The sequence below is a fragment of the Pundamilia nyererei genome, unplaced genomic scaffold, assembly GCF_000239375.1.
Source record: "Pundamilia nyererei isolate P.nyererei 1_Seehausen unplaced genomic scaffold, PunNye1.0 scaffold00047, whole genome shotgun sequence".
Classification (NCBI taxonomy): domain Eukaryota; kingdom Metazoa; phylum Chordata; class Actinopteri; order Cichliformes; family Cichlidae; genus Pundamilia; species Pundamilia nyererei.
The window spans coordinates 2,439,681-2,455,468 of NW_005187448.1; the positions used below are offsets into that span (position 1 = coordinate 2,439,681).

General features: G+C 43.1%; 1 protein-coding gene across 1 annotated transcript; it reads right to left on the minus strand.

Annotated features, from left to right (window-relative positions):
- Nucleotides 1-6: 6 nt before the first annotated feature.
- acvr1ba (activin A receptor type 1Ba) lies at nucleotides 7-13,887 on the minus strand. The gene is made up of 9 exons (XM_005732590.2): nucleotides 13,628-13,887; nucleotides 4,054-4,290; nucleotides 3,682-3,942; nucleotides 3,310-3,540; nucleotides 2,976-3,143; nucleotides 2,723-2,879; nucleotides 1,869-1,993; nucleotides 1,643-1,773; nucleotides 7-1,060 (listed from the first exon to the last, which is right to left on the minus strand). Exons 1-9 carry the CDS (start codon nucleotides 13,689-13,691, stop codon nucleotides 935-937), a joined length of 1,500 nt encoding a protein of 499 aa, XP_005732647.1. The 5' UTR covers nucleotides 13,692-13,887; the 3' UTR covers nucleotides 7-934.
- Nucleotides 13,888-15,788: the final 1,901 nt, after the last annotated feature.

Consider the following 15,788-nt stretch of genomic DNA (forward strand, 5'->3'; position numbering starts at 1 on the left):
AAAAAAAATTAGAATAAATTCAACATTATCCCTGCCACATTTCAAACTAAACGCCAGGACTGGACCGCATCTGCTATGTGACACCTGCCCGGTCTCACATGTGATGAGGAAGCTACAGTTGAGTGCAACTAATTTGTGTTTGAAGCTTCAAGTGAGGGAATAAAATGAGGGGAAAAAAAAGCACAATCCAGCTGTTCATGCTTAATTACCACATGTCCAATAACTGATTTTCTCTAATGAACTACAGCCTACACCAGTAGACATTGTAGTGTCTTGGGAACATGCTAGTAGTCCAGACACCTTTTACTTACACACACACACACACACACGCACACACACACACACACACACACACACCTATAAAAAACAGTGCTTCAGCCTCTTTCCCCTCCTTACAGCGACAGAATATGATGTTGTATGGCCAACACAATGGAAAGTTATGTGTAATCGTTCCTAAACTTGAAGCCCACGACATGCCCGACTCTTCTGGACGACTTTAGTCCATGTTGGAAAATTTCAGAGAGGTTAAAAGGAAAAACAAGAAAACAGATGATCAAAAACAGAAGATTCTTTTCACTGTACAAGAGTTCTACTTCCTGCCATGGGAGATGAAAAAAGAAAGGTTGAGTGTGATGATATTAACAGTGGTAGTGCTGTAGTGTTGTGGCCCATGGAGAAGGGAGTCAGAGGGAAGGAGGAAGAGACGTGAGGAGCTAAAGGGAGGCAGGGGAAGGGAGAGAAAAGTCAGGAGGAGGAGGAGAAGGGTTGATTCTCAGTAGTTTTGGCTAAAAAGGTGAGGTAGGCCTTGTCACAACTTGGAGTGTGGCTTTAAAACTGGCAGGGTTTTCATTTGCAGTCTGTCTTTAGTGTTTCTTTCCTATGGGAGTGTTGTCTGGTTGTGCGTCTCCAGAGTGTCTTTCTGCCGCCTGTACGCTCACATCTTCACATCCTCCTCCACGCTGAGCTGAGACAAAGTCTTCTTGATGCGCAGAGCTGTCAGTCTGGCTGCTCCGTTGGCATACCAGCACTCCCTCATGATCTTCCCCATCACGCGCAGTGACTGCGCAGCAAGAGGACAAAAGTGTTACAACATGACTTATAGCCACAGACATTTGAATGAGTCACGATCTGTGCTTTTCAAACCAGCCTCTGTGTGTGAGAAAGATGTCAGAGTTTAAGGTAAGACAGACCTGTGCACCTACATCAGGGACATTAAATGTTGATTACTGCATCTTGCACTAAGGCAATAACAGACTGTTGGACTGGCTCATTTATTTTGTATATTGAGGGCACCACTGCTAAGAATAGTACACTTTATGTAAAAAGCTGTTTTTCTGTTTTGTTTTTTAAGTGAAATTAAATCCAGAAATGAACTGATTTATCCAAGTTTTACTCCATTTGCTGGTAGCCAGCTCAGGGACATCATGAACCCCAAATTTTAACAATGGACGACTGAGTAGATAAAACTATTTTAATCCTCCCCCACAACACTGACTCAGAAGTTGGCGGTCTACCTTCGTACTTGTAGACCAGAACATCTTGTACTGCCAAACTAATACAGCCCAACTGGTTCCATATACTGCCATTGGACATATTTTTAGAAACCACTAGTGCAGCTGTTCATATACATGGTGTGAAATACCTCATAGCTCTGCCACCAATTGGGCACATTGGGCCTCAGTTTCTGGTCACACACCACCTTCCTCATCTCTTCTATGGACGGGTCAGAGGGCACAAGGTCATAGTAGGGTAGCTGGTACTCCTCATGGATACCTGTAGTACATGACAGAGAAGCATTTTCAGTCTCAGATTTCATGTTTCTGTTTATTTGACCAACTGTATCATATTTATTTATATCGTGCTCTTACCTCCTGTGTTGCAGCGACGCGCAATCTCCCAATACACCAGGCCCAGTGCGTAAATGTCAGCACACTTGAAGGAGTCAAAGTGTTTCATGTTTATGGATTCGTCCAGGACTTCTGGAGCCATATACCTGAGGGTGGACACACACAGCATGAACAACAACTTTAGCACCACTAATAGAAACTGAAGTAAGATAACAGCCTCCCAACAAGTCTCAAACTTTCATTCCTTGTAATGCCCACTAGGGGGCGATACCTATGGCTGCAAAAAAAGATTTCTGGTCCTCAGAATATGAGAAAAAACAGCCCTCACGCTTCACCCCAGTAAACACTTTCTTGATCACCGTCTGCCCTCAGTGACTCGTTTCTGGTCATGTTGAATTTTTGCATTATGCCAAGTTGTTGGCCAATGAGCATGCAGTTTCACAGTCAGCTCTCCTCCTCCTCAATAATTGAGCATGCAGTTTAAGATCACCAAGACAGCCATTGAGAAAACTCACATCTTAAGGCATTAAAACAGGATTTGACAAACCACTGTGTGGTCATTGTAGCTACTGCCATCTTTTACACTCTACATCACAGTACATCTATCTCACTCAAAGTTCTACCAAGGTCTCCCATTTCTGTGGTGCAGAGAATAACAGGGTAACTCTTACATCCAAGAGTGACTAGAATTATGAAAAAGTCAGAAAACTAAAATCCAGCTTTTCAAAGTTTTCACTTTCTGATATTCAAAGTATTAGAAGAAAAAAAAAAAGAAAGAAAGTTGTCAGATGTATTCTTTAAGGCCTCAGGGAAGACCTGTAAAATCCCCTGTGCGCTTTATCTACTTGAGTGCTGATAAGTATGGAAACATTTACCTCTTAGTGCCCACGCGCTGATTCGGTGCAATATCGATCGTGTCTGTGATAGACTCATGGCGGACAGCCAGACCTAGGTCAGCTATAGCACATGTGCCGTTCTTCTTAACCAGAATATTTTTGGACTTGAGGTCACGGTGAGCAATGCCAGGTTTACCTGCACGAGAACCAACACAACAGCATTACACTTGCATCAAGAACATGCTCGCCCTTTACATATAACATATCCACTCTGCAGACATGAAAGTCCCACCCTGAGTGCCTAGGATCTCCATGTGTAGGTGTGCCAAGCCGCTGGCAGCGGATAGCGCCAATTTGATCATCCCCTCAATGGTGACAGAGTAGCGATTCAGGTAGTCAAAAAGTGAGCCATGCTCATGATAGTCTGACACCAGCCAGAGTTGAGTCCAAGTGCCGTTGTCTGAAAGGGAACAAATGAATAACGTCGATCAAATAATCTACTCTACTTAAACAGCAGCGAGCTTGTAAAACATTTTATTTTGAAAAGGCCTAAACTTTTACTGTTGAGGGTTGTTTAAAGCAGCCTTCTTGTATTGCATCTTCATATAGCCAACAGTTTTCCTCACCTTTGTTGTCTGCTGCAATAAATCCTAGGATATTTTCATGCCGTAACATGATTGTCTGGTAGATTTCAGCCTCTCTGAACCAGGAGCGCTCCTCTCTGGATGAGAAGATTTTCACTGCTACGTCGCCTCCCCTCCACTTCCCGCGCCACACCTCCCCAAAGCGACCTTTTCCTATTATTTCCTGCAGCACAATAGTCCTGGCCACAGTCCGCTGCACAAACAGGGGCAAACCTGCAGAGGGGGCAACAGACAGGCAACAAATCAACAAGAGTTCCCTGATAAGTATCCTCACACCGTTATGGTGAATGTTACTCATTTGGGCATACTGATATATCTAAGGATGTATGGAAGCTCCTGCTCTTGCATACTGACCAGAGCCTGATCCAGAGGTGGACATGTCATAGATTAGGTCCTGGAGCGTCTTGTCCTTGGCCAAGTATAGATGGTCACAGGAGGGATCTTCTACCTCCAGCCGTTGTCTGTGGCTGTAGGCCCTCTGGTGATACTGGAACAGGAACACCCCGACCATCAGCAACACACAGAGCAGGAACACGGGCCCTGCAATCACTGCCACCAGCTCCACTGGCCCCCAGTTGCTCACTTGGGTTGACCATTCCCCCCCTTTGGTTGGGACTAAGACGACAAAACAAAACAAATGGGTTAAAAATAAATAAATAAATAAATAAATAAACAAACAGTCACAATTGAACTGAAACAGCTCTAAAGTATTTAATGAGGTCTCACCTGGGACTTTCAGGTCAATACTGTTGCAGTAATCTACATAGCAGCAGTGAGTATTGAAGAAACCTTCAGCACTCAAACAGTAGAACGGTTGCCCAGGAGGGACCAGGCTGTCCTGGTTGATGCAGACACGCACGTGTTCCTCCTTCCCATTGACATAATAAGTTGAAGCCATGCAGGCACCGTCTGTCTCGCACTCATAGCCCGTCTTCTCACAGTTTGTGCAGTTGCAATGTAAAGCTGAGAGAGTGAGAAAAAGAAAAGAAGTTTATCACCACGAGGTTACAGAGTCCTCTAGTTCACTTCTTCATTGTGCCCAGCAGGGGGCAAGCATACACCACTGTTTCAATACAAAATGTAATGAGGGTCCCTTTAAATTGTGGGCATATTATGACGTGCAGACACAGATCCTTAGTGTTCAGCAGAAGCAGCCAGACGGCCCTGAAATCAGATCCTTCACTGCAGATGAACCCAGACACGCAGGGTGGAGACAGTCCTGCCCGTCGGGACAGACAAAGTGAAACTCAACAAGGGGAGAGGGCTCCTGCCAAATCCCCAATGCAGCATTCGGCTCCATTCCTCTCCCGGCTTTTTCTCATCGACACCGAGAGCCGCCACTGTTTCAGCTAATGAGACCAGAGTTTTATTAAACACAGCACACTTCTGCGCAGGAACCTATTAAAAGGTGACACACTGGAACTCCTGCCGCTGTCATAATAAAACTACGGTGGTCCATATACGCGCAAACAAATGAGGTCAGTGCCTGCCACATCTAAAACAGAACCAGTACTGGTTGAGCAATCCAGAGAGCAAGAAACTGAAAACTGATTAGATTTGGAGTGAAATGTGATTTCGAGTCATACCACACATGCTTCTCATTTAGAGCAAGGCCAGCACATTGGGTTTCTTCTAAGGTTTACTCCTACCACAGCGCACAGCAGGGCATGGCATAGTTGGTTGTAGGAATGTGGAGCCGTTTTTATTTTTGGTTGTTCCTTTTACACAGGAAAACCCAAAATGAAAAACGTACTGTCAACACTACCGTGGGTGAGGCCAGACAAAGGCTGGACCACTTGAGACTAATCACTGTGGAATTAACAAAGACAAGACCACTATACCCTAAAACAACACAGGAGGAGACACAAAGAGAAGAGGAATTTCAATCCCTATTCTTCTTCAAAAAGAGGCTCAACATTGGTCGGACAGCTGACAATGCCTAGCCTAGAGGAAAGAAAGACGTTGAGAGTGGCAAAATTCCACTAATCCTCTGTGTCTTATACTAAAGGGCTTCTTTGACCAGATGAGCTCAGTGATCTTCTCTTTTTGAACCAACGAAGAGGTCGGCCAAAAGGTGTCAGCAGATTCCAGCAAATTAAGCAACTACCAGAGTAGTAATAAAAAATAATAAGTAATAAAGTAATAAAAAAAAGAAAAAATTCAATGAGTGATATACTTATTGCAACATCTGCATGTAACATCCAAGTGGCCTAAACCACAAACCGTGGTGTCATAGCAGTGGTTTCCCCTGAACTCTGGAAGGTTTATTTCTGCGTGGGAGCATTTTTTGCATGTAGCGTGTACGCTGATGTGTCTATGCTTGTTCACCGAGTAGTAACGGGAAATGTGGAACACTTGAAGCAGAGTTTCAGTAATATTTCACATCTGGTTAGTGTGTGTGTGTGTGTGTGTGTGTGTGTGTGTGTCTTGTTCTTGAGGAGGTGAGTGGGAAAGTGACAGGAACTCAATGCTGAGTGTGTCCAAATTTCACTCAAGTTCGCATGCAGATGGAATTTCCTGCAGATTACACAGAGGTAAAGCAGGCTGGGCCTGATAAAAAGAGAAAAACAAGCCCTGTGCCACATCAGGCTAGTGCGTGGCAAATAGTTTAACAAAATAAAACCGATGACAGGAGTCATGGCTGTAGGTTTAAATGCAGGATGACACATTACTTCCATCAACATTCAGACAACCTGAAACACCTCTTTCCACCAGGACCATCTCTCCTTCACGTCTGCAGTTTATGGCTTTTCAGTAAAGCATATCAAATTTTTACCAAGTGAATCCAGACAAGAGCCTTTTTCATCAATACGTTCTCAAAAGCAAGAGCAGCATTTAAAAGGAAATACACACGCAGCACATTTTAAGACAAAGCGCCTCCTCACCACACTTAGGATTGTAAACCAGACCGAATCGCCTCACAAAACTCAAATTGAAGGCTATAAAAGTTTTTTTCATGACAAACATATTGCACCAATACACGATAATGAGCTAACAGGAGTGATCTGACAAGAACACGGTGATCTGAAATGAAAAGACACATTCATCACTGGAGAGTCTGTGTGTGGTAAGACAGATGGCACACAGACACAGACAGAAGCTCAGGAAGGAAACCAAACATGGCTGAAAACACACACATTTGCTTCTCAACTCTACCATGGATGGTTTGCGGCCTACCAAGAGTTTGGTTTGTGGGAAGTCCTCCCTTTCATTTAGGGCTACCTCATGACTATACCATGTGTAGCCCGCTTCCACGCTGAGAAGCAAAAACATTATGTGTGTTCAGCACAGCAAAAACATGAGAGGATATTTATTATTAACTTGATGGTGATTGATTCACAAGTTTAGATAAAATGATCTGATGTTTCATTACTGACTAATGCTTTTATCTAAATGAAAACATCCTGTAAGTTGAACGCCCTGTGACTACAATGTATAACATTTATGCAATCAGCAAACAGGCTTAGGCGATATAAAAATCTGTCCACCAGCCGTAAGCGGTTCTACTGGTGACTGTGTAATATTTATCGATATGTGCATGATGAAAAAACACCCAAATAAAAGTCATGAGCAGAAAGCCCGAGATGAAGCAATTAGGCGGAGGACATTTCTCTCACATCCTGTTAATAATGAACAAGCTGCTGGGAAAAACACGCGTCACTAAACCATACGGGCACACGTACAGTTATTGATTTAGTTTGCAAATATAATTTATACCAACTGGACAGCAAACATTAAAACACACTCAAATGTCACCTCTGCTTTCTGAAAAACTGAAAGAGGGACACGAATGTGCAAAATATGGGCCGACTCAACTCATTAGCACAAGCTTTGAAACCTGCTTTACAGGTTCTTTATCTGCCAAGTTAGATCCTCATGGAGGCAGACCACCAAAATAGAATAGTAAAAAATTGGCCTTCAAATTCACTCCAAAAGAACAAACTGCTCAAGAATTCAGCCAACGCTCACCCGCCAATATATTCATCTAACTGCTAAATCACAGCCCCAAACAAAACTTTGCAAAAGATGGCACGAGGTAGCGGTTAAAAAAACAAAACAAAACAAAACAAACAACAACAACAAAAAAAAACATCCAAAAAACCGAGATGAACATCAGGCAATATGGAGTCCTGCTACTTAACTAATTCAAACAAAAAACATTTATCCAAATGCTGTGTTGTTTACACAGCGCTCTGCATATCTCAATAGATTCAGAGCCAAAGTGTTACAAAGCCAGACTTGCAGGAATATTACCGAGCCTAAATACACTTGGATCTGAGGAAAAGGCCGTGTGTGTGAAGTTTGAGTGAACTCTGCTCTTGTATCCACATAATTGGTGGTCTTTACACTGGTCCTTTGTGTGGAGATTAAGGCGACATGAGGAGGGATTGGACTGGCCCTACATGAACAAAGACTGGAGTGGGGGGTGTGCACTTTTGCGTGGGGGGATGGGTGGCATACAGGGGACAGCAGAGTGGGGTTACCAGTAACAACCCCGATGTTTGGGGGAGCTGCTCTGGGCCAGACAGGATGGGGGTTGGTCCCCATTTGGGAAGGACAATACAGAGGGGGAGGCGGCAAACAGGGCCCCCAGCTGCGATTGAGGTCTGCCCAAGTGACCAGCTGCGACTGTCATTAAAACCCAGTCTAGACTTTAACTTATGGGAGGGAGCAGAAAAGGGAACGCATGACAAAAACAGGGAGAGCAGAGCCTAAACGCAATCCCTTTGAGCCGTTAGCACGGAGTTCCAATCATTCCGTTCGTGTTGAGACAGGAAATGGAGAACACAGTCAGGAAAACATTATTAAAACTTTGTTGCCATAAACAGCGCTGCCTTAATTTGGCGGTCCTATGAACCTAACGAAATAAAACACAGAACAGCCCCATTCCACAGAACTTTACCCATAAACCACGATGACAGCGTTCAGCAGATGCATGCGCCGTTCAGACCGACTTGGTGGAAACAACGCTCTCAAAACACGACTGAAGTTCTGTGTACGATAACATAAAGAAAATACTGTAAATGTGCTTGGCGCAGGGCGGCAGGTTACACAAACACTGTGGGTTTCTGGGGGCTCAGACAGACAATCAGCACGTGTGCGTGCATGGGGAGGGGAGAACCATTACCAAAATGCACTGGCTGAAATTAGATCCATACAGATACCAGACTGAGAGCTGATCAAGACAAGCAGACGCCACCAGACAGTGTGAGTGCAACACACATACACAGGCTAACATACACATGCACACACCACAACTGTGTCCTAATCAATGCTAGGGGAAGGAGGAAAGTCATTACCTTTGTCTGCATCTCAGGGTCAGATTACTGATCTGATTCTAAAGTGAAGTCTCTGGGGCCGAGGCTGCTTCTACCATGTCTACCAACCACCAGCCTGAGGCTACATCCCTTCCTGTCTTGTCTGTTGTTCTGCTCGGGTTCAAAAGCACACGAGTGTGAGCACAGGTTCACTTTGGATTTGTTGCAGACACTTGTGCTCAGATTCTCAAACTGATTTCTAAAATGGTGGTAATATGAGTCAATGACATTTGAAGCTGCTTGAAACCCATCCTGGATGTTTGCAGAAGTGTCGTTTTTTTCCCCTCTTCGGTTACAATTATTTGTTAAACACAAACACTGTTTTCTTACAGACCAACAACTGGCGCCAAATACACTGCAGACACTTACACACTTATTTTTAGTTTGCTTGTGTTTAGCCTTGATGTCAAGTTCTTCCTGTTAAAAGGGGAGTTTTGTCCTGTCCCACCATTGCCACGTGTCTGATCATAAAGGGCAGTTTCATAGTCCAAACTTCTTTTTTTTTTTCCCCCTTGGTGATTTTTGTAGGGTTTCACCTTAAAATATTAAGCACCTTGAGGTAAACTCTTGTTGTGATCTGGTGTTACATAAATAAAACTGAAGTGACGCACTGAAAACTAAAGCTAATTTCCAAAACTCCTTGATTCTGCTGTAATTTGTATTTTCATTGCATAAATAACTGAGAAGAATGATCAGAATGACAATATATACATAGCACAACATATATATAGAAATTTCACATATGGCAAAAATATTAATTTTAGTTATGTCACTCTTTTCATTGTGAAAAAAGACAGATTAAGTTATTTTGCAGATAATCCTTAAGCTAATAATATTGTGAAACCAAAATAAAAACAGCCCAGACAAAATGCAACGTTGATCCGAGAACACCACAAGGATTTGGCATAAATCCAGCAGTTACCTTTAAAGCTCAAAAAAAGCAACTACTTTGCATATTCACACACTTACGCATAAGAAATTTTTGCTCTGTTTAAGCTACCAACACTATCTGAGCCCAGGAGAGAAAATAGGGTTAAATGGTATTTGAAGAGCTAGTTAGATAAGGCACTCTCACTGGATTCCAAAAGCAAAAGTTTTACCCTGGATCACACCAATCAAAGTAAATCATTGTCACGGAAGTATTAGAGAAAACTTGACAAGTAGACTGCATACCTTCTAGCAGAAAATTACAAGGCAGTGTGGGTCTGATCTAAATTCCAACAGCAGTCAGAAAAAACAAAAAAGAAAAACAAATCAAAGAGACATGCAATGGAGGAAGCTGTCGAGTTTAGCTCTATAGACATAAATTAATGTAACTATCAAGTCTGTGGAAGCACGGTGAGAAATCACAGATCTTATGTCTGTGTATGCTTAAGATACGCCACAGAAACAAATGCAGGTTCATGAACAACATGCAAAAACTCTTTAAACAAAGACAAGTACTTTAGAGTAAATTGAAGAGAAGAGGACAGGCAAGAAGTTGGCTGGCTCTAAAGTGATAGTAATTTCTTGCGGTCTAGCATCAGTAATGGAGGAGCTGGGTCAGTCCGGGGCTATGCCGTCTGCTGTAGCAATTAGGGCTCTCTGCCTCCGGGCCAACGGAGGTCATTAACAACACTGGTCATTATGGAAGGAAAACTAGACCACCCCAGACCCGACCTGACCCCGACTGGCTCAGTGCCACATTATGGAAATTGTTAGTAAACACAAATTGCAAAGGAGGTGGTGTCTGAGCCAGGAAGCAACCAGAAATTTTATACAGAGGATGTGATGCAACTTCATTTGATCACGACATAGCTGCAGGGATCTGGCAGACAATACAACTATCTAGAACAGGTTTAAACAACTGCTACACACTGAGGGAGAAGGAACCCCCGCCCCTTTAAAACACGTTCTACTTTTCAAACTCAATCTTGCTTGAAATCCAAATGTCCACCTCCCCTCCCCTGTCCACACCGTCTTCTCTTTACGGGCTTACACCTTGGAACCTATAAAGTTTCAACCTCTCTGTACATTCTCCCTGCTCTGATCTAATGGGCAGGTATACGCATGTTCCAAACTGACTAGCTCACACAGCCACCACCTGAACTCTTTCACATCAAATTTGACATTACACAAGCACCTGCACCGTTTACCCCTGTAGAGTGAGTTCCCTGTTCAAACTGAAAGGAAGGCATGTTTTAGTTTCAAGCCACAACCACACGCCACAGACACGCAACATTATCCATTAATCTGAGTGCACCTGAACAGGTCTACCTTACATCTTAATGAGCACTACGGCCTTTTTCCATAAAAGCAGCAGACCGACAACACTCTACTATCCAATTCTGAAACCTATATACTTGCATAAATGTATAGGCATGCGTGCAATTACAATGTGTTGATGTAAGCCACTGTGAATCATGCCGTTGCCTGCTGTGCATCTCAATTGCTCATAATGAGAAGGGGGGGAAAGAATCCTTCTGAATACACTCATGTTCGGTCACTATGTTGCAGTCAGAAAACTCTGATCTAATGCATTCTGTTATTCACACATAGGCCACTAATGTTCATTTATTTATTTAACACATTCAATGTGTTAAATAAATGATGGGAAGAACATTATACGCTCTATTTGCCTCCTATTGGATATCATACCTCACTAGATGCATGATATCCAAATCTCACATGTATGTGGTTCTATCCATCAACGTTGTATGTGTAAAATAAATGAAGAAACATTAATAAGCCATGTCTGAATGACAGAAGGCGGTCATTTTACCAGAAAGACAGCAGGGTTATCCATGACTAAAGAGTGGAAAAGAGGCACATCAGGAAACGACAATAGTCTGGCAGGCCTGGTGATTGTATGTTGAAGAGCTTCCAAAGGTGAGTTCAGAGGTCAAGAGATAGCAGGAGCTCATCTATCCAATGGCCTTCCTCTAACCTAGAGATAAAAAATTAAAAAAAAAAACCCAACCCAAACTAAAGCTTTCTTCACCACCCTGTTAGAAGTAAGTGAATGAAAGCAGAAACGGGACCACAGACAACAAAGTACAGATTAGATTCTGACAAAGCAGCAGGCTTTTATATAAGCGAGATGGAGAATGTAGAGAGAAGGGGAGGGACGCGCCCTACCTAGCGGCACTGTGGTTGACAGTGCCCATATCACATTGCTACTTTGTTCAATTCACCCAGTCTGACTGCGTCACGTAGACATGTAATGCCCATAACACCAGTGACTCCTAATCCTCGTGAAGTCAACAACACGTGACAGATTCAAACCTGTGAGTAAAGCATATTCTGACAAAAACATACTCGCGCAGGCCTGGAATCTGCTCCAGCGAAGCAGCTTTCAGGTTTGTCTGGTTTCAGCCTGTGCATGGTGTAATCCATTACATAGGGAGAAAGCAGCTCATGATAGACTCGTGGCCCCCCTTCCATGACAAACCCTGCCAGATGGACAGACCCATTATCACTGTGTGTGTCTGCACCGGTCACAGACCCACCCTCAACTCTCCCCCTTCACACATCTCTGTTAATGTTGGTGTAACCCAGGCAAACAAACTGGCCACTCAGGTGTGACAATTTTCCCAGCATGCCTTGAACTGATCAACCTTAGTGTACTGCGCCCTTATCTAAACTTGTGGGGGAGGAACAGTTTTTATGATTCTCGGAAGGATGACTCAATTGTTTAGCACAGTACACTTTAATAGATAACAAATGAAGCAAAGATAATTTTTTCCCCCCTGGCACACGGATCATTTTAATAATAAGTGTATCCAGTGAGTGGCAAGTTGAAACAAAGGTGCAAAACTCAAAGGAAGAGAACAGAGTTTTTCATAAAACAAGACATGCTTGTGTCTAACCTACTGAAGCATAATGAACGTGAAGGGACGTTTGGAGCAAACTTAAAGGTCAGTAGAGCTGAGGGGCCAAACGCTCTGTGCTTTGGCAGAATATTTGGTGATATACTGTGTGTGCTGTTACATATAGTGATATATTGTGATGTGTTGTGTGAAGCTGGGCATCAGCTGCTCCAGCAGATGGGGAGGAATCGGACTGAAGAAGGACCATAACTGGCGCCTCAAAAGACCCCACTTGCCACATTTCCATCACAATGAACCCAGACTTCAACTCTGACTTCTGTCTGGGATGGCTGAATGTACGGCTGCTGTCGCCCTATGCCAGCATTCACTTTCTGCTGTGCAGGAAGGAAAGGGGGGGGGTGGGGGTCCACTAAGCACCCTTTTCACTCTTTACAAATGGAAAGCGATGGCAGAGCTGCCAGTGTTTACCCTCAGAAAACACATTTCATGCACAAAGTAGGTTAGGCCTTCATTCAGAGGCTCCTTTCTGCTCCTTCCAGCGTGGAAACCAGTCCTCACAACATGTGACGAAACTGTAACTGACCACATTACGCAAATTCAACCAGCCAACTATCATTATACGATGTCCCCAAGCAAAACAGCGATAAGCAGTCACAAGCCAAAAAGACACTATTTTGTAAATAAGTTAGCATAACAGCCACACAAGAGATTAACCTCAGCATCAACAGCACCATGTAGACCACTATTCCCTGCTTGGGGTGTTCGTACAGAATAATAAAATCATATTTATATCAGTTTTGTATCCATTTAATAACACAGATTTATCAACATTATTTAACTTTAGCTAGCAGACGTTAGCTGGCGCTTCGGAACAGACAGCCCCACCATGTTGTTGTTGTTGTGGTGGTTGTTGTTGGTTTCGCTACTCGTGTTCAACAACAGCCCAATTGAATTTGTCAGCGGATAAAAGCCAAAAATATCGATAAATCATCAAACACGGCACGGCAGCCGGTTCGACCAAACAGCAGCCGTGGTTTTGAGGTCGACGCTAGCAAGACACGGCTAGCCAAATCCGCGATAGAGAGCGCCATGACGATTAGCGACAACAGGCGATGCCCACTCCAGGAAAACACATCGAGACAAAAGCCGGAGAGGTGCTCGGATGAAACTTACCATTACCGACGGCCACCAGCCCGAGCAGGGCCAGCAGCGTTGGGGCAATTTGTTTTAGAGCCATTTCTTCATAACTCCCATCTCTCCCGCGATGAAATGCGTCGTAAGTGTGTCGTTATCAACACGACCAGACCTGAAACACAACCACAGTCCAACCGCACACCACCACCGCCAGATACTAGCCAGCCTGCCAGCCAGCCGAGTGACGTGTTTAAAGGGGTGTGTACGTGCGAGTTTAAAGGGGAGGGCTGAGGGCTGCACGTCCCCTTCTGCCCCTGAGGTCAGGGCTGTGTGGTAAATAAAGCGGTGGGCGAATTGCCTTCTTCCAGTTTCACATCATCTAAAGAGCAGGAGTGATCACTGTGTGTGTTATTTATGATAAATTAAAAGTGCTTTTGGAAATTAGGTGCCTGGATAATATTCTAATAATATTCTAATATTGATGTTAAAATGATCTGGGATGTATTAAGTCAAATCTTCACTATCCAGTAATGGCTGATTGCAGTGTGTTTTTCATGATTATATATAATACCAAAAAGAGCCTTGTGAGCTCAGTTCATAGCTAACATTGTGCATTTGATGGTTTAGCTACTAAAAATGTATGACCACGCTCAGGTGCTGCTTTCACTGAAATCAATCTGTTTTCTTTCTGTGAATTTTTATGTCTCAGTTCACTTTTTCCAAATATATTTATTTTCAAGCAAGTTTCTTTTTTTTTATTGAGCTCTGTGTATTATGTAACATGAAAGAAAACAACAAGTGAACAAACTGAGTGTAACTGGCAATGTTTATCATTTCTGAAAATGAAAAATAATGTTTGTGTGTATGTCTGTGAAATGTGACTAAATGTGTTGCCACAACTGGCTTTAATGTGTGTAAACAAAGTGCATCTAGGGCTCTATAATTTATTTATTTATTTTTATGCATGTGTTTCAGCTGCAGGATGAATTAATCTTCAGCAAATATGCTGTGCAGATTGCGTTTATTACTCATAGCTGTACTTTTGGTGAACAAAAATCTATTTAAGGATCTAACTGGGTCAAACTGCTTTTCATTAGAATTATTGCTCAACACTTAAATTCATCAGGAAAAACAAACATGAAACAAAACCTTTTTCATGTTGATTGCTTAAAAACACTTAAAATTTTGACATAAAGTCTCAACTGTTAACACAGTGTTCTGTCAAAATTTCATGCTGTGAAGTCACCAAGCTTCTTCATAGGAACGGTGATCTAGGAAACCAGTGTGAGTGACAAAACCTTTATCTTATCATGGATTGTGATTTGGATGCAGAACTTGAAATCGCAGGCCCCATGAGAGGAGATGATTCTAGGCCTCCCTGCATTTGACTGGAATTAGATTAGTAATACTCTGCTGCACTCAGATGTTTATCCACCCATATTCAGTGATTGATTCATTATCAGACAAATCCCTCACTGATATTACAGCCATGGGGAACAACATCTGACAAATGTATACTCGTTTGCTGTTCCCTGATCAAAGCGCATGAGGTAAATCTGGTTCAAATCTGCACAAGAGACCATTTTATTGCTTTATTTATATATATATATTTTTACTTGATCTCAAATCACATCTAAGCCACTGTATCAGATTTTGAGAGAGAGTTACATCCGTTTGCAATTTCCAGTCCGAAAGTGTAAAATAATCGTGCATCCAAAGATAGCACAAGGTGTTTTGGTCCAGCTCTATTCAGGATTGTTGTCTCTCCTCAGGGACCAAACCTGTCTATACTAATACATTCATCTGCCTCCAGCTGAGAATGTAGCTCAGGAAGAGGTGAGCCAGGCTGCAACCAGGTGCATTAGGGACTTTATCTGTGCCTGCTTTTATCACCTGTTCTCTTACTAGCACTCTCACCGATCTATCCTTGAGCCTAACTGTGTCTGCACAGCCTCCTCTGTGGCTTTATATCTGTCCATTATCGGCCCTGTCCAATTTATCTGCACATTTCTTCAGCGGGCATTGTCTGCTGAACAAATCTCTCCTGTCTCTACAGAGCCACTGGGAATGATCCCACAGTGAAAAGGAATACACAGAGGAGGAAAACACAGGGAGATGTGAGATGGGCTTCTGCACTCACTGACACACAGCTTGGCCTCTCTGATACTTCAACAACCCCCTGCAGTGTTAAAAATAACCA

What these genes read in the sequence shown, in the direction of transcription:
- acvr1ba (XM_005732590.2), bottom strand. Translation starts at nt 13,691, where the DNA reads ATGGCTCTAAAACAAATTGCCCCAACGCTGCTGGCCCTGCTCGGGCTG. An exon ending in GCGTCGCTGCAACACAGGAG is followed by an intron (nt 1,774 to 1,868) that starts GTAAGAGCACGA and finishes CATGTACTACAG; the next exon opens with GTATCCATGAGGAGTACCAG. An exon ending in ATTGGTGGCAGAGCTATGAG is followed by an intron (nt 1,061 to 1,642) that starts GTATTTCACACC and finishes CTTGCTGCGCAG; the next exon opens with TCACTGCGCGTGATGGGGAA.